At 49.7% G+C, this 22,818-nt stretch overlaps 1 protein-coding gene across 3 annotated transcripts in view; it reads left to right on the top strand.

The window, feature by feature from the left end:
- The window catches only part of MAP3K15 (mitogen-activated protein kinase kinase kinase 15), a 154,527-nt gene that overhangs the window by 122,948 nt on the left and 8,761 nt on the right, over nt 1-22,818 (top strand). For all 3 annotated transcript variants that reach the window (XM_063634965.1, XM_055267563.2, XM_063634966.1), the window contains 7 exons: nt 10,723-10,880; nt 16,306-16,489; nt 17,271-17,430; nt 18,156-18,330; nt 19,452-19,637; nt 19,907-20,012; nt 21,758-21,923. In XM_063634965.1, the coding sequence (XP_063491035.1) occupies nt 10,723-10,880; nt 16,306-16,489; nt 17,271-17,430; nt 18,156-18,330; nt 19,452-19,637; nt 19,907-20,012; nt 21,758-21,923 (1,135 nt within the window). The remainder of the gene's footprint in view (nt 1-10,722; nt 10,881-16,305; nt 16,490-17,270; nt 17,431-18,155; nt 18,331-19,451; nt 19,638-19,906; nt 20,013-21,757; nt 21,924-22,818) is intronic.

Raw genomic sequence — 22,818 nt, 5'->3', positions numbered from 1 at the left:
CAAGGAGTAACGTAAAGCTCACAAAGATCTTGCTTGATAGAATTATGAAACAGCTGGGGCCTGGCATAGTGGCTGACACCTGTAATCCCAGCACTTTAAAAGGCCAAGATGGGAGGATCACTTGAGGCCAGCAGTGCAAGACCAGCCTGGTCAACATAGTGAGACCCCATTTCTTAAAAAAAAAAAAAAAGAAAAAAGAAACAGCTTTCATAGGCTGGGCACTTTGGGAGATTGAAGCAGGAGTATCTCACTTGAGCTCAGGAGTTCAAGACCAGCCTGGGCAACATAGGGAGAATCCCATCTCTACAAAAAATAAATAATTATTACATATTATATTTATATATTATATGTTATATATAATATAATACATAATGATTATATATGATATATATGTATATAATAATATTATATAGTAATTATAGTAATTATTAGCTGGGTGTGCTGGTGTGCGCCTGTGGTCCCAGCTACTAGTGAGGCTGAGGTGGGAGGATCGCTTCAGCCCAGGAGGTTGAGGCTGCAGTGAGCTGTGATTGTGTCACTGCACTCCAGCCTGGGTGGCAGAGCGAGACTCTGTCTCAAAAAAAAAAAAAAAAAAAAAAAATTAGCTCTTAAAATAATATAGCTCTGAAATAGGCTATAAAAGACAGGTGACTGTTCTCTATCTCTGCAGTCACCAAAGCTGTAGAGTGGACAGCTTGGGTCTTATTTTTGGTGAATAATGTCTCAGCTTTGAAAGACTTTTTGTCAATGAGAGAGTTGTTGCGTGTCAGCCACTGGACACCCACAATGGAGACACATTCACCATCTAAAGAGAATTTTAATACATCACAAAATGACTTCTCACTTGTAACACAAGGGGAGGTACGTGTGCCTGAAAATGGGAAAATACTATAGCAGGGACACTATCAGAATCTCTCGAAGAAAGAGTGCATTGAATTTTCATTCATTGTTTCTGGTATAAATATATGTATACATCTGTCAATATGTGTATATGAATATGTGTGTATGACTAGCACTTTATTTTCTTTTAGCATTTTACTACCCTAATTGAAAATGACTTGTATCCTCCTCTTTGGAAGCCACCAATTAGCTTGGCAATACGTAGCAAGAGGGGCTCTTATATGACAAGGAGTTATTTGAAGACATCAAACCCCCAACAATTTATCTCATAATTAGCATCCCTGAGGAGGAAACAAACTCACAAAGAAAACACATGTATAATTCATCCTTGCATATCAGATTTCCCAAGTAATTGGCTTGGGGAGGCACGGATTTTGCATTGCAAAAGAATGCAGGGGTGTTTGGGGGATAATAAAGAAGGGGTCTCATTTTGGTTAGGAAATTCCCCCGCATATAATTGCTCTTTGCAAAACAGAGCAGTTCTGTAAGGAAATCTCAGCTGGTTGATGCAGAACTCTGGGTGGTGGTTGCTCAGCCTGGCAGGAGAGCCAGAGGGTTTCAGGTAACTGCCTGGCAGGAGAGCCAGAGGGTTTCAGGTAACTTCCTGGCTTGGAGCCCTCCCTCCCTGTGTTCCTCTGAAGGGTTTGCCCACACATAGGAACCTGCGAGAACAGGAGGAAGGGCTGTTAGAGCCAGGGTCAGCCCCGCCTTTTTGTTTTCTTTAAGCAGCCTTATCGAAGCATAGCTGACTTATCATCAAAGCACCTATTAGAAGTACACAGTTCTTTGTTTTTCAGTAAATTTACTGAGTTGCTCAGCCATCACCACGATCCAGTGTCTGAACCTAGCAGACCCCGTGCCCCTTGGTACTCATCCCCATTCCCACTCCAGCCCCAGCTCATCACTCATCTGCTTTGTTGTGTTTGTGTGGCTTTGCCCATTGTGGATATTCATATGCTTGGAATGAATACAGTGTGTGGGGTTTTGCATGTAGCTTCTTGCACGTTGAGTCCTGTTCCTCCATGCAGTGGTGTGTATGGGTACTTCGTTGTTCTTCATGGCTGAATGACATTCCATTGTGTGGAGAACCACATTTGGTTCATCCATTTACCAGTTAACAGTCATTTGGGATTGTTTCTACTTTTTGGCCACTGTGAATAATGATGCTGTGAACATTCACATACAAAACGTGTGTGAACATGTGTTTTCAGCCCTCTTGGGTAGATACCTAGAAGGAGAACTTGGGACAGGAACTCTGTTCTTGTCTGGCTGCAAACATCATTGGTTCAAATCCTGGCCCAACCACTTGCTAGCTGTGTGACCTTGGGCATATTACTTAACCTCCATGTGTCTCAGTTTCTTCGTAAGTAAAATAGAAATGCTCGTTGTACCTACTCATAGGGTTTTTATGAGGCTAAAGTGAGTTACTGATGAAGTGCTTTGACTGGTCCCTGGCACATAGCAAGTGCAATTGAAGTGTTTGCTAATTAAATACTCACTTGTACTTAGAAGTCATGGGTTATTAGAGCTGGAAAGAGGCTTTGAGAGAACTGAGTTTGTGTGTGTAACTAACGTGTTGAACCCATTGGACTCAAAGGGTGTAATCACAAAAGCCACTGGATTTTTCTCTCCCACTTTTCATCCTGTCCGGGGTGGGATTTCTTTCCTTTGACTTTTCCAGCCACCCTTACATAACAGAGAAAGTCATAATGACACTTGAAGGAGCGCACACAGTCTGAATTCAAGAATTAAAAAGGACTCATCACTTGAACCCGGGAAGCGGAGGTTGCATGAGCCGATTGCGCCACTGGACTCCAGCCTGGGTGACAGAGCAGACCCTGTCAAAAAAAAAAAAAAAAAAAAAAAAAGTCAGGCTGATATACTGATCAACGCCCTGGTCCTCATTCAAAAGTCAGACCCCTCTCCCCTCTCCCTGCAGGCAGTGACCTCTGGTCAGCAGCTGGGTGTTGGCTTTTTCTCCCTAATCACCAGCTGCAGGAAGGAGAGGACAGGGGCAGGGACAGTTGTCACTTGACTAGCACTGTTGGAAGCTGGCTTTGCGTGCTGTGGGCCTGGCTGATGTTATTTTCCCTCGCTGGCTCCCGCTGGGTGTAACTCCTGTGTCGTGGGCAGGAGCCTGTTCTTTGGCTGACCGCCCCCTCCTCCCAGTCATTTGCCCCTGACATCACATCCTCCTTCCATCTCTTTCTGTTGAGGGATTCAGATCGTGGAGGACAGCGTTTGAGGAGGAATTCCTTTTCTTTTTTTCTTTTTCCTTTATTTTTTATTGGGCAGCCCCTGGAACCAGAATAGGTTCTGAGAGAGACTCCCGGGATTCCTTTTAAGAAGACCATAGGCTGGGCACGGTGGCTCACGCCTGTAATCCCAGCTCTCTGGGAGGCTGAGGCGGGAGGATCGCTTGAGCCCAGGAGTTTGAGACCAGCCTGGCCAACATAGTGAGGCCCCGTCTCTACGAAAAATATAAAAATTAGCTGGGTGTGGTGGTGCGCACTTGTAGTCTCAGCTACTCGGGAGGCTGAGGTGAGACAATCACTTGAGCCCAGGAGAATGAGGCTGCAGGGAGTCATGATTGTGCCACTGCACTCCAGCCTGGGCGACAGAAATGAGACCCTGTCAATCAGTCGATCAATCAAATAAGTAATAAAATAAAAGATAAACCCTAAGCCAGTATTTCTGTAATAGGGTCCCCCATCTGGTGTCCAGAGTTCATGCAGCTTCAGCCCACTGTTGAGAGGGTGTGGCAGTATCCCCAGACCTTACAGCCCCCTGTCTGCTGCTGGAAGTTACCTTTGCTCCCTTGGGAGCCAGTCCACCGTGTAATTTACCTACAGGAACACACACACACGGAGCTGAGTTGGCTCAGTGAAGCCCCCTTCAAAGGCTTTGGGTTAGGAACCAGTGGCGCCCCCTTCCCACCAGGCTCATCCCTTGGTCAGGTCAACTAGGGTAGTCCCCTGGACTATGGGAAAATCGTACCTTACTTTTCTTTTCTGTACTTGATTAATATGAAATCTTGAAATTTGGGCTCTAACGGTATCTCCAAGGGCCTATGGAAGATGTGATGATCGTAAGTTGGTTTTGAGTGGCTTGAGTTGCCCTGGGCCCACGCCCTTTTGGGGACAGTCCTGCCCCAAATCCTGTAACTTGGGAGAGGGTAGGCAGCCCAGCATAGCTCTCCCTAAAGAAGCTGTCTCAGCACCACCCCCCTAAACTACTCTGTCAACTCTCTCAGCCCCTTGATCAGATTAGAAGGTCCCTGGGCCTCAGTTATAAACTCGTGTCTTCTGCCGTGTGTCTTCTTTGCTGGTAATCTGAAAATCCTATTGGACAATTCTCCAGGAGTCCCCAGTGGATTTTGTGCCCTAGGGGGGCTGAGTCAGTGCCTGTGGGTCTCTTGGTCACCTTGTTCTGAACTCTGCACCACTGCCCTGGTGTAGGTACCTAAGAGCCGTAGTGGGCTGTGACCAGTGTGGTAGGGCATACCTTGGAGGAAATATAGTTTAGGGAGCATATGGGGCTCCAAGAGAGCCAGATTTTTTTTTTTTTTTTTTAAATGGAGTCTTACTCTGTCGCCCAGGCTGGAGTGCAGTGGCGCGTTCATGGCTCAGTACAACCTCCACCACCCGGGTTCAAATGATTCTCCTGCCTCAGCCTCCCAAGTAGCTGGGACCACAGGTGCATGCCACTGTGCCCGGCTAATTTTTGTATTATTAGTAGAGACGGGGTTTCACCATGTTGGCCAGGTCGATCTCGAACTCCTGACCTCAAGCCATCCACCTGCTTCGGCCTCCCAAAGTGCTGGGATTCAGGTGTCAGCCGCCGTGCCTGGCCTATGAGAGCCAGATTTAAGGAAAACCAATTTTCCAGGATTCGTGCATGATTCACATGCCCCACAATGCCATCTTCACTTGGTTTTCTTGACAGAATCCAGCCTTTGGGATAGCTGATGTACACACCCAACATGGATCCTGCCAGGGAGTGTTCCCTTGAGTATTTGAAATAGTTGTGTGCGTCCATCTCTCTCTGTTGGCTGTACTGAGAGTAGATGGTTACCCTGTGAATACAGTAGTGAATAAAATGGAGCACCTAGTTTTCCATTAGTGCCCTGTACCTTCCAGTTATATGGAAAGATGCTCCAGTATGGCTTTGGAAATCCTTACATGTGCTGCTCTTATTCAGGCAGCTTTTTTTTCCAGCAGCGCTTCTTTTTGATGTAGCATATGGATGAGTGACGTCATGGTGTGTAGTTCTGAACTTGGAGGTAGAAGACAATGGGTTCTAGCCTAAGCGAATCCTTTAGCCTCTCTGAACCTCAGCTGCCTCCTGTGTAAAGTAGGAATAACGGTACATAGTGCTTCCTCTGCCCAACCTTCCAGAGTCGTTTGAGTCAGATGGACAAGGCTACGTGGAGACAATTGGTAAGCCATCAAGTGCTCACCAGAAGTCAGATTTGTGGCAGGCAGCCTCCAAAATGACCCCCAACGATCCCTACCTCCTGATAGTCACACCCTTGCATAGTTCCCTCCCGTTGAATGTGGACTGGACTTAGCGACTTGCTTCTAATGAATAGGAAGAAGTGGGAGTGATGGTGTGTGACCTGGAGACTAGGTCATAAAAGGCAGTGTGCCATTCCTCTTTCTCTTGGATCACTCTGTCCGAGGGAAGCCACGTCTCAAGCCAGTCCTGTGGAGGATCCCATGTAGTGAAAAACCGAAGCCCCCCACTAGCTCTATCCTTAAGGAGCTTGGAAACTGATCCTCCAGCCCCAGTCCAGCCTTCAGATGACTGTAGCCCCAGCTGACATCTGGACTGCAACTTCCTGGGAGACCCTGAGCCAGGTCCACCCAGCTAGGTAGTTGCTCCTGGATTTCAAGCCTTAGAAACGCTGTAAGACCTAACTATTTGTTGTTTGAGTTGATAGATTTGGGGGATCATTTCTTAAACAGCAATAAATAACTAATATGAATGTCATTATTAAATCTTTGCCTTTAGAAAGAGTGCTGTTCACCATGGCTCCATATTTTTAAAAATGTGCAAATTTATTTATTTTTAACTTTTGTGGGTATATAGTAGGTATATATATTTATGGGGTATTATATAGACTATTTCGATACAGCATACAATGTGTAATAATCACATCAGGGTAAATAAGGTATTTATTACCTCAGGAATTTATCCTTTGTGTTACAAACAATCCAGTTATGCTCTTTTCAGTTTTTTAAAATGTACAGTTTTTTTTTGTTGTGGTTGTTGTTGGTTTTTTTTTTTGAGACAAGGTCTCACTCCCATCCGCCCAGGCTGGAGGGCAGTGGCGTGATCTCGGTTCACTGCAGCTCCAACTTCCTGGGCTCAGGCGATCCTCCCACCTCAGCCTCCCAAGTAGCTGAGACTACATGTGCACACCACCAACCCTGACTAATTTTTTATACTCTTTTAGTAGAGATAGGGGTCTCGCTATGTTGCCCAGGCTGGTCTCAAACTCCTGGGCTCAAGTGATTCACCCACCTCAGCCTCCCAAGGTGCTGGGATTGCAGGCATGAGCCACCATGCCCAGCCAAAATGTATTGACTATAGTCACCCTCTTGTGCTATCAAATACTAGATCTTATTCATTCTTTCTATTTTTTTTGTACCCACTAACCATCCCCACCTTCCCCCAGTCCCCACTGCCCTTCCCAGCCTCTGGTAACCATCCTTCTACTCTCCATGTCCCTGAGTTCAATTGTTTTGATTTTTAGCTCTCACAAATAGAACATGCAATGTTTCTCTTTCTATGCCTGACTTATTTCACTTTATATAATGATCTCCAGTTCCATCCATTTTGTTGCAGATGACAGGATCTCATTCTTTTAATGGCTGAATGGTACTCCATTGTGTATATGTACCACATTTTCTTTATCCATTCATCTGTTGGTGGACACTTAGGTTGCCTCCAAATCTTGGCTATTGTGAACAGTGCTGCAACAAACATGGGAGTGCAGATGTCTCTTTGATATACTGATTTCCTTTCTTTTGGGTATATACCTAGGAATGGGATTGCCGGATCCTATGATAACTCTATTTTTAGTTTTTTGAGGAGCCTCCAAACTGTTCTCCATAGTGGTTGTACTAATTTACAATCCCACCAACAGTGTCTGAGGGCTCCCTTTTCTCCACATCCTCGCCCATATTTGTTATTGCCTGTCTTTTGATATCAGCCATTTTAACTGCAGTGAGATGCTATCTCACTGTGGTTTTTGCATTTTTCTGATGATTAGGGATGTTGAGCACCCTTTCATATGCCTGTTGGCCATTTACAAAAGTCATCTTTTGAGAAATGTCTATTCAGATGTTTTGCCCATTTTTAAAAATCTAATTATTAGATTTTTTCCTATAGAGTTGTGTGAGCTCCTTATATATTCTGGTGATTAATCCCCTGGCAGAGGGGTATTATGCAAATATTTTCTCCCATTCTGTGGGTTGTCTCTTCACTTTGCTGACTGTTTCCTTTGCTGTGCAAAATCTCCAAATTTAGAATTAAGCAGACTAAATAGACTTCAATTATGAAATAATTGTACCAGGATGGACAGTTATTTGACCAGAGCCAATTAGCCATTGATGTTTGGTTTAGCGTTTTTTTCTACTGCTGGATACATCTATAAATGTATTCTCTTGCTCTTTGAAGAAATAAATTCGGTGATTATATTAGTCAGGGTCGAGGCAGAAAAACAAAAATAACCCCAGTTATTTCCACGGAGAGAATTTAATAGAAATAACTGTTTGCTGGTTACCAAAAACCAAAAAGGCAGAAAGGGAGGCCCTGAGGTATCAGGAAGCCTACACCCCTGGGGTTTGGGGGTCAAATGGGAGGGTGAGATTAGAACTTGTTGGGAGGGAATGTCACCAGGCTGGAGCAGGTACCTCTGAGGGGCAAGATGAGGCTGGTTCTGGAAGTACAGGGTGACACACAGCTGGAGACTGGGGCCAACTGAGGGTCCAACGCGAAGCTTAGGGCCACAGCAAGCACACAGTAGGTCTCTGCTCCCTCCCGCATCCTTCCAGGGTCTCTCTTTAGCGCCACCTGGTTGCAGAGCCTAATGGGGAGCTGCAGGTGAAGCGGAGTCCCAGACTCAGCGTCACAGAGCAGAGCTGAGAGAGGGTAGCTTCATAAGCAGCACAGTATCAGATCCTTCCTCAATTAGGGATTCGTTAGAAGGCACATTCCCTGCCAAGACCTCTCCCTCTGTTACAGCAGCAAGAGCCCATAGGGGATATTGTGTCACCGGACGTTCCCTTCTTGGGGCTCTGGGATTTCCTAACAGGGCATCAAGTGTAATGCGCTGCCATGTTGCCCAACTCTGCAACTCACTGAACACTTCCCCGCCAGGGCATCAGCTCTGGAGACCGAAGCCATCATTTGTGCCTCATCGATCTCTTGTGCTCACTGATACAACCCAATTCATATTTAAATTTATATTTAAGTCACTTGTAATTGAATACAATTAAAACTTAAAAATGCATTTCTTCAGTCTCACTAGCTACATTTCAAGGGCCCAACAGTCAAATATATGAGGCTAGTGACTACCATAGTTAACTACACAGAATAGAATGTTGCCATCATCACAGGACATTCCATCCTTTACAGCTCCCCCTAGAGTATTTAAAATGGGCATGGGAAGAATGCTAATAAGACACAGGATCTTCCAGAGGGGGGACATAGGAGGTAGCTTCTCCAAACTTTATAGCCAGTGTGCCCTTTGCTTTCTTTTTTTTTTGGAGACAGAGTCTCGCTCTGTCGCCAAGGCTAGAGTGCCAGTGATGCGATCTCAGCTCATTGCGAACCAGGTTCAAGGGATTCTCCTGCCTCAGCCTCCCGAGTAGCTGGGATTACAGGCACCCACCACTATGTCTGGCTAATTTTTGCATTTTTATATTTTTAGTAGAGACGGGGTTTCGTCATGTTGGCCAGGCTGGTCTCGAACTTCTGACCTCAGGTGATCCGCCCACCTTGGCCTCCCAAAGTGCTGGGATTACAGGCGTTAGCCACCATGCCTGGCCCTGCTTTCATTGATTAAACCTTTGGTTGTGTAATCCTGAGATAGGCCTTTGAATTTCTCTGGGTTTCAGTGTTCTATTCATGCGTGGCCAAGGTCATCTCTGACTTTGCTGTCTTTTTCTAAATTTCTTTGCCAGCCCCCAGTAGCTGCTGTCACTTTCACATGTCTCCTTTGCACAGGCTGAGTTTCGAGGAAAACGAAGGATGTTATTCGCAGAGCCCTTGACTGACCTCCCCGTGTGCTGTCTCCCCTCAACAACATTTCAGCTTCCCGCCGTCACAGCTGATCACCACCTTCTCTGTGGCACACCTCTGGTAGCTCGTGACCCACAAGAGCACGTCCAAAGCCAGAGCCCTGGGCCCACCCTGCTTGCCACTGGGCCTGTGCCCTTGCCATTGCCTCCTTAACTATTCCCATACCCTGCCCTGTGTCAGACATCGCTTGTTCCCTGGACCCGCTATCTATCTCACACCCATGATCCCCTTCGTCCAGCTCTCCAGCCTTCACAGCAGGAGCCTGCTTCCCTGACAGCCCCGGCTACCAACCCAGCAGTTACACTTTACCCAGGCTGCTCCCCACCAAGGCCTGAGCCTGGCAGGGGTGCTAGAACCCAGGTGGGATTCTTCCAGTGGATGACTTTGGGCTGCAGACTCCCCAGCGGCCTGGCTGAAGCCCTCTACGGGCTGCTCTCCCATCCCAGATTCTTCCTGATTCTGCCTTCCCCTCTGCTCCCAGGTGTTGGACCTGCCGTGTGGTCCGCAGCCGGCCCCGCCCACCCTGCTCCCTCCCGCTTTGTCCTTCAGAGACCTTTTCCCCAATAAATCTCTCATATGTCTCATCTCGTCTTGGCATTTTACTCCTCAGAGACCCAAATGGACACAGCCGTAGTTTTCCCTGACCCGAACCAGGCAGAGAGTCAAACCTTATTTTATTAATGTTCTTGTAGCCTTCTGTGTATTTCTCTGTCCTAGCACCTACCACATTTTGCCATTACTGCTACTGCTGCCAGCATTCTATCTCCTCCACTAGGCAGCTCCCTACCATCAGGCTGTGTTTCTCACGTTCTGGCTTCCCTGTATTTGGCATGTACTAATATGTGCTGACTGAATTGCGCCATTTGTCCTTTGAGGGGCCAGGCAGTCCTCTCTCCACATGGTTAGTATTAAAGGAAGGCATGTTGCATGTCTCCGGTCAAAGAAATATGCAGTCAGGCCAGGAGCAGTGGTTCATGCCTATAATCCCAGCACTTTGGGAAGCTGAGGCAGGCACATCACCTGAGGTCAGAGAGACCAGCCTGGCCAACATGGTAAAACCTCATCTCTACTAAAAATAGAAAAATTAGCCGGGCATGGTGGTGTGCACCTCTAATCCCAACTACTTGGGTGGCTGTGGCATGAGCATCACTTGAACCCAGGAGGCAGAGTTTCCGGTGAGCCGAGATCATGCCACTGCACTCCAGCCTGTGAGACAGAGCGAGACTCTGTCTCAAAAAAAAAAAAAAAAAAAAAAAAAAAAGCAACCATGTTATTTATGCATGGGACAAGACTCCATCTGCCATTCGTGAAGCCATTCATTTCACAGTTAGTGGTGGGTTTTTTGTTTTGTTTTGTTTCTGAGACAAGGTCTTGCTATATTGTCCAGGCTGGTCTCCAACACCTGGGCTCAGGTGATCCTCCTGCCTCAGCCTCCCGAGTAGCTGGGACTACAGGCCACTTAGTTTCTGAGCAATATGGTACCCACAGTCTGTTTGTTTGTTTTCCAAATAGGCACCCTGCAGTACATGGCACCTGAGATAATTGACCAAGGGCCTCGTGGGTATGGTGCCCCAGCCGATATCTGGTCCCTGGGCTGCACCATCATTGAGATGGCCACCAGCAAGCCTCCGTTCCATGACCTCGGTGAGCCGCAGGCAGCCATGTTCAAAGTAAGTCATGCTCCGTGATTGAGGTTGGGCGTGCTTGGGAAGTAGAGTTAAAAACAAAGTCTCCTCCCAATCCAGAAAACCTCTCCACAAAGGTAGGAGAGAAGGAAACAGTTTTTTAATTGGATAAGCATTAAACCAGAATGTGAGATGCATCACAGGCAATCCACTGAGACTGCAAAGACGGAAAGCGATCTCACCATTTCATAGAGCCGAGTAGACACAACCCGCGACATCTGTGTTCTCAAGAGAAACCGTAACTAGTCCTCAAGTAAGACAACTTGGTGGTGCCATTTGTCACAAGGAGCTCATCTTAGATTCACCTGGTGATTGGGGGGACCATTGGTGTTCACTGTTTGGCTTCATCCAAAGGAAAATATAGGCCGGGCACGGTGGCTGACGCCTGTAATCCTAGCAATTTAGGAGGCCGAGATGGGTGGATCACCTGAGGTCAGGAATTAGACACCAGCCTGGGCAACATGGTAAAACCCCATCTCTAATACAAAATACAAAAATCAGCTGGACGTGGTGGCGCATGCCTGTAATCCCAGCTACTCGGGAGACTGAAACAGGAGAATCGCTTGAACCCGGGAGGCAGAGGTTGCAGTGAGCTGAGATTGCACCACTGCAGTCCAGCCTGGGTGACAGCAAGACACTACCTCAAAAAACAAAAAAAAAAAACAGTAAACTTCTCATATCTTTAAGACAGTAGGTAGTTTTGGAGTGAAGCCACCATCAAAGCTAGAAACCTACCTTCCTATTTGTGGGGAGAGCAGAGTTATGAAAAAATCAATAAAAGATGACAAGTTTAAAAAAAAAGAAAAAGGAAACTAGGAGATAGAGGCCCTATCTTCTTTGATGATTACATTTCAAAGAGATGGCTTCCAGGTCCTTGCAAAAGACATTTCTGGCAAGAGTCTTATTTAGCTGTTTAAAAGATTCACATATGTCTCGGACACAGAGAAAGAACCTTAGAGTTAGAAGTTCTCTCAAGTCAAGGCTCTAAGAAAGCTGGGTGGGGTGGAGGAGGGTCCTTTCCCCTTATTTTCAACAGGGAGAATCCAGCCCCTTAGTTTCCCTTCATGTTTGCTCTTACAGTGGGTAAGGCTCAAAGGCCATGTGGGGTCTGTGCCTTTGGGGGACAGGTTTCTGACTGGCTTCTGGAGCGGTGGGAGTTGGGCTATCAGGTAAATATATCCCTTATCATTCCAATAACCCTCCCCGAGCTAACAGGAAGGGCAGCCCATGTGCTGGGGCCAACATCGTGCAGATTGAGCATTGCGGGTGGGGGTTTTACTGCCGAGCAGCCAAGACAGTGGAAAGGGATGTCCTTCCTTGTGACCTCACGGGAAGCTGATGCCAGGACACCCTTGTGTACCCAAGGTCGGGTGTGCAGCTTCTGGCCCGTGTATGCTTAGAAACATGTAAGGGGCTTGATAAGGTTTGGTCATGTCCCCACCCAAATCTCATCTCGAATTGTAGTTCCCATAATCCCCACGTGTTGTGGGAGGGACCCGGTGGGGATAATTGAATCATGGGGGTGATTTCCCCCATCCAGTTCTTGTGATAGTGAGTTATCACGAGATCTGATGGTTTTATAAGGGGCTTCCCCCTTTGCTGGTTCTCATTCTCCTGCCGCCCTGTGAAGAGGTGCCTTCTGCCATGGATGTAAATGTCCTGAGGCCTCCGCAGCCACGTGGAATTGTGAATCAATTAAACCCCTTTATAAATTACCCAGTCTCAGGTATTTCTTCATAGCAGCATGAGAACAGACTAATGCAGGGCTCTAGCCCTAGGATGCCGTTACCAGCACTGACCTTCCATGGAGCACTGCCTTGAGACAGCAGGGTCACAAAAGGCCAAATGGCCATTGCTTATGGATGATGAGGCCACAGTGTGTGCACACGGCCCTGATAGAACACGATTCCAGAGGCGTCTTCCTGGCTTCTCTGCCAAACATGGCACCTTCATGGCCTGTGTCTGTGCCAGGCTCTCTGCTTGTCTCTTGGGCAGAAGGAACTTGGAGGTGTGAGTGCAGGTTTCTGCTGGTTGAGGTGAGGGCAGCACGTTCAATGGGTCCTGAGTGCTGCCTGCTTGGGTGCCTTGGCTGCTCTCTTCAGCCTGGCGAGGCCCCTGCAGAAGGATCTCAGAGCTTCTCACCCTCCTATCAGCTGCTTGGGTTCAGAGCCAAGGCCAAGACCTCAAGTCGACAAGAGTCTTCTGACACCTGCAATCCCAAGAGGACCCTCAGCTCCTGGGCTGGAAGGCAGCGATGACTTTCCTCGGCACTTTGACCGTGTGCGGTGGACCCTGTTGGGGCTGTTGTAGATCTGACCTGCAGCTTCCATGGCAGCGTTGGAATAAACAGCAGCTGGTGACGAGAAAAACATGAGGCCCACCTGAGAGCCACAGCCGGCTGCTTTCTGACCTGCTGCTGACTTCCGGGAAACCAGGGAGAGAGCTGAAGGCTGTGACTGGCTCGATTCCTCCGCGGGGCATGCATGGCTCCCCGCCTCCCCTTGTTTTTGTTTAGCTAATTCACTGTACAAAGTCTCTGTTTTGTTTGTTTGTTTGTTTTTTGACAGAGTCTCACTCTGTCACCCAGATTGGAGTAGAGTGGCACGATCTTGGCTCACTGCAGCCTCTGCCTCCCAGGTTCAAGCGATTCTCCTGCCTCAGCCTCCCAAGTAGCTGGGATTGTAGGCATGGGCCACCATGCCTGGCTATTTTGTATTTTTAGTAGAGGTGGGGTTTCACCATGTTGGCCAGGCTGGTCTCAAACTCCAGTGATCCATCTGCTTCCGCATCGCAAAGTGCTGGGATAACAGGTGAGAGCCACCGTGCCCAGCCTGTACAAAGGGTTTGAAAATGTATTGACTTTTTTGGATGGCATATGAAGTCACTTTTCATTGCCAATGAGAAAGTTATTATTAAATAAGTAATGGCCCCTGTGTTATTTCTGGGATCCTTCAATCCTTTAGAAAACTTTCAAGAAACTTCTGGGCAGTGTCTGAAACAAAGGAAACTCTCTTTCCCTTGAAGGGACTGTTACAGATTTAACTATGTCACCCAAAAATGATATATGGAAGTCCTAACCCCCAGTACCTCAGAATGTGACCTTTGGAAATAGGGTCTTTACAAAGAAAATCAAATGAAAATGGGGTCTGGAATGTGGGCCCTAATCCAGTATGACTGGTGTCTTTGTACTTTTTTTTTTCTTTTTTAAATCTTTCTTTTTATTTTTTTTTAACTAGTCAAGTGAAACAGTGGGAGTGGGGAAGGAACAAAGAAATCTGTAACTGGTTGTCACCAACTAGCTGCAAACACCACTGCACTTGGACCAGCCTGGTGTCTTTTAAAAAGGGGGGATATTTGAGCCAAGTGCATTGGCTCACCCCTATAATCCCAGCACTTTGGGAGGCTGACACAGGAGGATCACTTGAGGCCAGGAGTTCAAGATCCCCCGGGGCAACATAGCAAGACCCCGTGTCTACAAAACATCAAAAAATTAGCCTGTGTGGTGACGCAGACCTGTGGTCCCAGCTACTCAGGAACCTGAGGCAGGAGGATCCCTTGGGCCCAGGAGTTGGAGGCTGCAGTGAGCTATGATCATGCTACTGTATTCCAGCCTGGGTGACCAAGTGAGACCCTGTCTCAAAAAGTTGGGGGGTGGGGGTGGAGATTTAGACACACATGCTCAGAAGACAAAGTACAATTCCCAGGGGAATGCCTCGGGGAGGCAGAGGAGTGAGGGGGTGCATCTAGGAGCCAAGGAACGCCAGAGACCGCCTGCAGACCACGAGAAGCGAGAAGAGGCAAAGGGGGATTCCCTACATGTTTCAGGAGTCCCTGGCCCTGTCAACACTTGGATCTTGGACTTCCAGCCTCCAGGACTGTGAGACAATAAGCACCTGTTGTTTCAGCCACCCAGTTTGTGGTATTTTGTTACAGTGGCCCTAGAAGACCAATACGAGGAGCTTTTGGGTCACAGCAAAGCACCCTTAAAGAGGGCATCCCGGCCGGGTGTCAGCATGCTGCCCACATTTGCTGTTTTCAGAGAGCCAGGGGAGAGGCCACCCTTTCTTCATGTTCTTGCCTGAATGTTGGTCTTTGTACCCCTAGTGCCTGTGAGCAGTGCCAGCTTAACCTCCCTACTGCTCAGGTGAGAGGAGCCACCTGTGAGGCGCCCTGCATTTCAGACCTGGCGGTGGGTGGGATTTCACCCAGCATTTAGTGTTGTTCGAATCCGTAACTCCTGAGCTGGGCAGCCTGGCCAGGAGGAGCGGTGTGTTGGAAACAGCACATGGCCGTGGCTGCCAGGTCAAGGGCCTTGGGGACAGGAAGTCGGGAGGCCCAGCCCTCTACACTCTGCAGCACCCTGAGCTCACTTGGCGGGGCTTGTGGAGGCTAAGCCAGCCCCCAGGAGCTCTGAGGAGCTGGGAATGGGTGTGGGTCTGGAGGACAGAACAGCTTCCATGCCTGGATTGTTGGGTGGGCTTGGAAAAGACACAGGGTAGACTGTGAAACTGAAGGTGACAACTCCTAAAAAGATGAGGGGGCCACCCTACTGGGAACAGTTATGAAGGAGGGGGCTATGTAACATGTCATGGAAGCATGTCCGTGTCACAGCGAGATGTGACAGCTCAGAACCAACTCTTGCTTCCCTACAGGTCACAGGGACAGAGAGCCATTAGTTACCTGTCTATACGTTGGCAGCCTCAAGGTTTTGTCTGCTTGTGGTTTTGAGCTGGAGGCTGGGAATCTGGGCTGTGGATGCAGAGGGATTGAGAGGTATTAAAGGCATCTCCTGGGGACCCTGTGCGTCAGGGACTAGGTAACAGATGCCTTTGAGTATTCTTAGAGGACATGCCGCCCTAGGCTGTGGCCCAAGTCCCATCTCAGTTCTCTACTGCTATGTACCAAACTACCCCAAAATTTCAGAAGCTTAAAACGATGACTTTTTCTCATGCCTCTTTGAGCTGACTGTTGGCTCTTCTGTGGGTTTTGCCAAGTGGTGGTTTGGTGGAGCAGGGGGGCCTGAGAGGCCCCTCCCTCACGGCAGTTCCAGCTGGGATGGCTGGGGCGTCCTCTCCACAGGGTCGTACTTCCTGGGTTGCCTCTCTGCGTGGTGGTCTCGGGGCTTTAAGGGTGACTAGCGGAGCCACAAGACCTCTTAAGGCCCAGGCCCCGAAACTCTCACCATGTCACTTCTGTCACTATCGGTTGGTCAAAGTGAAGCCACAAGATGCCAGGGAGAGGGAAATGGACTCCACCTCGGGGTGGGAGGACGAGAACATGATGTTGCAAAGGGGCATGGGTTATGCCTGTCCGGGGATGCCAGGTGTACAGGAGCTTTGGACTGAGACGTGGATACCCGAATTCACCCAAGGCCTCACTGACACATTGGTTGCCTCTCCCTTAAATGCAGGTGGGCATGTTTAAGATCCACCCTGAGATTCCAGAAGCCCTTTCGGCTGAAGCCCGAGCCTTCATTTTATCCTGTTTCGAGCCTGACCCCCACAAACGTGCCACCACCGCTGAGCTACTGAGAGAGGGTTTCTTAAGGCAGGTGAACAAGGGCAAGAAGAACCGAATTGCCTTCAAGCCCTCAGGTGAGGCCTCCCTGGACAGCTGGGGCAGCACCCTGGCCACGTGAATGCTGGGCGCTGGGCTTCTCTGCTGCTCAGGAGGAAGAGTTCTGGCTATCCGGAGCCCTGGGCTGCTCACGTCATGCCCATTTTTGTGAAGAGTGACGGGGCCTGTGCAGTAGGTTTGGAGGTTGTCAAAATCCAGCTAATAAATGCACCTCGATCTCCTGACAGAGGCCCAGGGAGTCTCTGGGTGACTGGGCTGCCGTCTGCTGGAAGTTGTTCCTTCGGGATTGGGAAGAGAGTGGGGAGGCAAGAGGTACCCCAGCTGGGTTCTGCGTCTTCCCCATGTGCAGAGCCTGGGGCTTCAGTTTTGGAGCCTGGCTTACCATCTTGTGCCAACACTGACCTTGATTAAAGGATGTGTCAGGGAGGTTTGCCTGAGGTGGCTGTCCTGCAGGCCACTGAAGTCCAGTGACACCTTCTGGGGCAGTAAGTCCTAACTGGCAATGATGTAAGAGTGGCCCCTGAAAAGGAAGCAGTTTGTCCTCTTTTCCCTGGTACCGATTGGGGTCAGAAGCTGCCACAGAGTGAGTGGCTCAGCAACTTGCTCCATGAGGGACCCCTGACTGCATGCATCTGAGTAGAAATACAGCACCTGGGGCCCGTCCCCCGCCCGACCCACATTTCTACAGGATCCTGGGTGCCTGGGCAGTTCACCTGGGCTTGAGGGGCTGCTAGGGACTCAGCCCCACCCTGTCCCTCTCTGAGTCTCCCCATTCGGTGTCTGGCTGTCCCCCTACAGAAGGTCCCCGCGGTGTCGTCCTGGCCCTGCCCACACAGGGGGAGCCCATGGCCACCAGCAGCAGCGAGCACAGCTCTGTCTCCCCAGACTCCGACGCCCAGCCTGACACACTCTTTGAGAGGACCCGGGCACCCAGGCACCACCTTGGCCACCTCCTCAGGTACACCCATATCCTGTCCCTCCGCTGCGGGCCCGAAAGGGTGCTGGTAGTCCTCTGCCACAGGGCACCTCCCTGGTCCCAACCAGATGGCCGCTGAGGGGTTTTGCTTCCCTTCTGCAGGGCAGTAGGGTGGCTGGCCGCCCCATCCTGGCAAGGAGGGCGCTTCGTTCACTTGCTGTCCCTTCCCCTCCCTCCCTGTCCTTTCATTCCCCACATGTGCCCTCCCCCACCTCTCCTCTTCCCTTCTCTCTCCCCTCTCCTTCGACACTTCCCCTTCTCTCTCCTCTTCCCCTTCTCTGTCCCCCTCACCCTTGCCCGCTGTGTCCCTTCATCTTCCGGCCCCCTCCTCCTCCTGGGCCCCTCCTCCTCCCGTCCTCCTTTTCCTTCCTCTCTCTTCGTCCTTCCCCTGTCCCCCTCACCTTCCCTCCCTCACCTCTCCTCCCTCACCTCTCCTTCTGTGCTTGCCCCCTTCCCTCCCTCCCTCCCTCCTCCCCGTCTCCTGGGAGGCTCCTTCACCCCGCCTCCCCCTCCTTCTGCTCTCCCCCCTGCTGTGGGGGTTGACAGAACACCGCATGTCTGTCCTTCCTCCGGCAGTTTCATCTTCTTGAGCACAGGGACTGCATCGCAGTTACCTCTCAGCCCTTCTCCAGGGCGTCCTAACGTGACACACTCCTGGCGACAGTGTCCCGGCACGCGCAGAGATTGTCACACGTGTTTGTCCACAGTGTACCAGACGAGAGCTCAGCCTTGGAAGACCGGGGCTTAGCCTCGTCCCCGGAGGACAGGGACCAGGGCCTCTTCCTGCTACGCAAGGACAGTGAGCGCCGTGCCATCCTGTACAAAATCCTCTGGGAGGAGCAGAACCAGGTGGCTTCCAACCTGCAGGAGTGTGTGGCCCAGGTATTTGCCTGAGGGAGGGCACCGACGCTTCCCGCTCCCTCTGCCCAGGTCCCAGTCCCCAGACAGGTCCAATCAGGGATCTCGGTTCCTGCCGCCCTGGAATATCTGCATAGTTACGGTGACCACTGTAAATGTTTCCCTAACGTCCTTCCCTTCCCCAACAAAACAAAAGAAAATACAAAGAAAAAAAGCTCTGACGAAACATGAATTTGCAGATACTGCAGTGATTCCAGGCATTGGTGGGGCGGTGCTGCCCCCTGGTGAAAACCAGCCAGATTGTAGCAGAAAGCCCGAAGCACCTTCTCTGGCCTCTCGTGATCCAGTTGTGAGTCCTGGAGTTAATCCCCAGCTGTAGGACATGCTGGAGCTGCCCTCAGAAGCTGGGAGAACAGCCACCTTGGGGAGAGTGGTTATGGGTGAAAATATCTGATTTTGAACTAGGGCACAGGACTGGCAAACCGATTCCCCTCCCTTATTTCAGTTTATTTATTATTATTGTTCTTTAATCTTTATTTATTTATTTTTTTAGACAGTCTCACTCTGTCGCCCAGGCTGGAGTGCAGTGGTGTGGTCTTGGCTCACTGCAACCTCCACCTCCTAGGTTCAAGTGATTATCCCGCCTCAGCCTTTCGAGTAGCTGGGATTACACGGTGCCCGCCACCACACCCAGCTAATTTCTGTATTTTTAGTAGAGATGGGGTTTCGCCTTGTTGGCCAGGCTGGTCTCGAACTCCTGACCTCAGGTGATCCACCTGCCTAGACTTCCCAAAGTGCTGGGATTACAGGTGTGAGCCACCATGCCCGGCCCCCTCCCTTATTTCAGATGGAAAAGGGCCTTTTAGGAAGAGGCCGCTGCTCCGCTCTGAACTATGTCTATGGCCTTGATGGGGGCTCTTACAAGGGGTTAAACAGGAAGCCATTCACAGAGGGGCTTAGCTGTGCACCCACCAGGGAGAAGGGGCCAGAACCCTGACAGGAAGGTTATGGAGGGAACAAACAGAGACCCCTTCTCACCTGGGAGTTCCACAAGTTTCTTAGCAAATGGACCGTGTTTCCCCCAGTATGTTCTGAACTCTTGCTCTCTGTCTGACTCAATGAAAATGATTTGTGTGTGTTGTCAGAGTTCCGAAGAGTTGCATCTCTCAGTTGGCCACATCAAGCAAATCATTGGGATCCTGAGGGACTTCATCCGCTCCCCAGAGCACCGGGTGATGGCGACCACAATATCAAAACTCAAGGTGGACCTGGACTTTGACAGCTCGTCCATCAGTCAGATTCACCTGGTGCTGTTCGGGTTTCAGGATGCCGTAAGTGCTCCATCTGGCCCTAGGGAACACACCAGATTGTGGAATTCAGTTACCATCTCCTCCCATAGCCCCCATCTCTTCTTAACTGTATACACCTGAATCCCAAGCTTCAGCAGCTCCTCCTAAACAATGATGTCCAGGAAATGGCATCTGGGTGAACTGGCTGATTGCATGCGGCCCCCCAGAGGATGAGTGTAGGTTGCCGTGATTCTCCGTGCAATGCACTGGAAATCTGGATTTTTGTGATTTTATTTTATTTTTTTTTTTAGGTAAATAAAATTTTGAGGAACCACTTAATTAGGCCCCACTGGATGTTCGCGATGGACAACATCATCCGCCGAGCGGTGCAGGCCGCGGTCACCATTCTCATCCCAGGTGAGCGCCCCCTTTGTGGTCAAGGTCAGCTTTAGGCCGTGAAAAGATAAGAAATATCCTCTTCATTCAACAGTTGTTGCTTTTCTCTTTTCCATCTTGGTTATCTACTTCCTTGGAATTAAATGCATGTTGTCATAGACCTCTTCCAGGGCTGATTCTGTAGTTCTGAGAGCATCTCATGGTGCTGTATTTACGTGTCCCCGAAGCATAATGAAGGTGGCTGCACATAGACTCTAACTCACGGTCTCAAAAGGGAGCATGCAGCCGGACGCGGTGGCTCATGCCGGTAATCCCAGCACTTTGGGAGGACGAGGTGGGCGGATCACCTGAGGTCAGGACTTCGAGACCAGCCTGGCCAACATAGTGAAACCCCGTCTCTACTAAAAATACCAAAAAATTAGCCAGGCTTGGTGGCATATGCCTGTAATCTCAGCTACTCGGGAGGCTGAGGCAGGAAAATCACTTGAACCCGGGTGGCGGAGGTTGCAGTGAGCCGAGATCACGCCACCGCACTCCAGCCTGGGCAACAGAGTGAGATTCTGTCTCAATAAAAATGAATAAATAAATAAATAATATTAAAAGGGAGCATGGGGCCAGAGGGGAAGGATCCTCCAGTCCCCTGGTATCCCCTTCATCGTGCACTCAGGAATGTCTCCTGGATAATTGACAATACAGTGGCTCAGATTCCTCTCTCTGAATCATCACGTAGTAGTTACAGAAATCTTTGGTTTTTGTCGATTTCCTTTTTGAAATGTTACCAAAGTTGATTCTCCTTCTCTGGCAACTTCTTCCTGCTAAGGGAAGCTTTACAGCCCATTCTGTTGCCATCATGGTTTCCCCCTTTCCTTCGGCCCCTTGCCGTTTGGCTCCGGCCCACCCTCCTGAATGCACTGTGTAGCCCAGGCTCGGCTGCAGGAGAGGCTTGGGAAATCCCAGCGCTTAATTCCTCTCCCACTCCAAGCAGACACCTTCTGTAGTAAAACGGCACAGGCTTGGGTGGCAGCCTGGCTGTACTTATTTCTTTTTTTTCTTTCTTTTTTTTTTTTTTCTTTTTCTGAGACGGAGTCTTGCCCTGTCACCCAGGCTGGAATGCAGTGGCGCAATCTCAGCTCACTGCAACCTCCACCTCCTGGGTTCAAGCAATTCTCCTGCCTCAGCCTCCCCAGTAGCTGGGGCTACAGGTGCGTGCCACCACACCCAGCTAATTTTTTTAGTAGTGACGGGGTTTCACCACATTGGCCAGGATGGTCTTGATCTCTTGACCTTGTGATCTGCCCGCCTCAGCCTCCCAAAGTGCTGGGATTACAGGTGTGAGCCACTGCGCCTGGCCCTGGCTAATTTTTGTATATATTTTTTAGTAGACATGGGGTTTCACCATGTTGGCCAGGCTGGTCTCAAACTCCTGACCTCAAGTGATCTGCCTGCCTCAGCCTCCCAAAGTGCTTGGATTACAGCTGTAAGCCACTGCTCCTGGCCTGGTTGTACCTTTTGAACGCTGGCCTTGGCTCACTTCATATCCTTAAGTCTCAGTTTCTTCCTCTGGAAACTGGCATGATCAACTTTATGCTGCAGAGAACCAAATGGAACAGTCTCCTCTCCATTTGTAAAGTCAGCAGTCCCCTAATGGAGCATGGCACGGGCCGGGCCAGCTTCCGAACAGCCCGGTTTGCTGACCTGGGTGTCTGTGACCCCAGGCCCCACTGGCCTGGTTTGCTCACCATGGTCATGTCTTGTGTGATTTCCAGAGCTCCGAGCCCACTTTGAGCCTACCTGTGAGACTGAAGGGGTAGATAAGGACATGGATGAAGCGGAAGAGGGCTATCCCCCAGCCGCCGGACCTGGCCAGGAGGCCCAGCCCCACCAGCAGCACCTGAGCCTCCAGCTGGGTGAGCTCAGGCAGGAGACCAACAGGTGAGGAGCTTCTGGGCCCTCCTCTGGGAGCAGGCGCTGGGACAGTGGCCTGAGCCACCAAGATGCTGATTAATTGGCTTTATTGTTGACCATCTCACCCAGGTCTTAGGAAAAAGCAGCTTCATCATCCATGAACTGGGCAAGGGCGGGTATTCTCAGCCTCAATTGAGGGACTAGAGGAATGCCTTCCTTTAAAAAAAAAAGTCAGAATCAGAGAGGTATAGTACCTTGCCCCAGACCACACAGAAATTACTCATACTAAAAGCAGCAGCACCTCTGAATTCTTTCTCTTTTCACCAAGACGGGGCCCCTGGCATGGTGTGTGGGTCTCGCAGGCTCAGCAGCCTGCCCCTGCAGAAGTAGCAGGGTTTGGGGGTTGGTTAGCACTTCATCAGTGGATGCACATCCCATAATCCCAACCCCGAGGAAGTTTGTCCTGTTGTCATTTCTTCCATGTGATTTGTCATGATCCCTAGACGAGCATTAGTGGATAGCTTCCCAACCAGGGAACCCTGGCATCACCATCATATTCCTCCAATGCACTGGTCTGTTTTGTTCACTTCCTGGCACACAGTAGGTGCTTAATATTTGTGAAATGGACGGGCGTGGTGGCTCACGCCTCTAATCCCAACACTTTGAGAGGCTGAGGTGAGTGGATCACTTAAGGTCAAGAGTTTGACACAGCCTGGCCAACATGGTGAAACCCCATCTGTTCTAAAACTACAAAATTAGCCAGGTATGGTGGGGCACGCCTGTAACCTTAGCTGCTTAGGAAGCTAAGGCAGGAGAATCGATTGAACCCGGGAGGCGGGGGTTGCAGTGAGCTGAGATCGTGCCATTGCCTGGGCAATAACTCCATCTGAAAAAAAAGAAAAAAAGGGGAAGAAGTATTTGT

This window comes from Symphalangus syndactylus, chromosome X (assembly GCF_028878055.3).
Source record: "Symphalangus syndactylus isolate Jambi chromosome X, NHGRI_mSymSyn1-v2.1_pri, whole genome shotgun sequence".
Lineage (NCBI taxonomy): Eukaryota > Metazoa > Chordata > Mammalia > Primates > Hylobatidae > Symphalangus > Symphalangus syndactylus.
The sequence above is the reverse complement of the archived record's forward strand: the minus strand, read 5'-3'. Positions and strand labels throughout refer to the sequence as shown.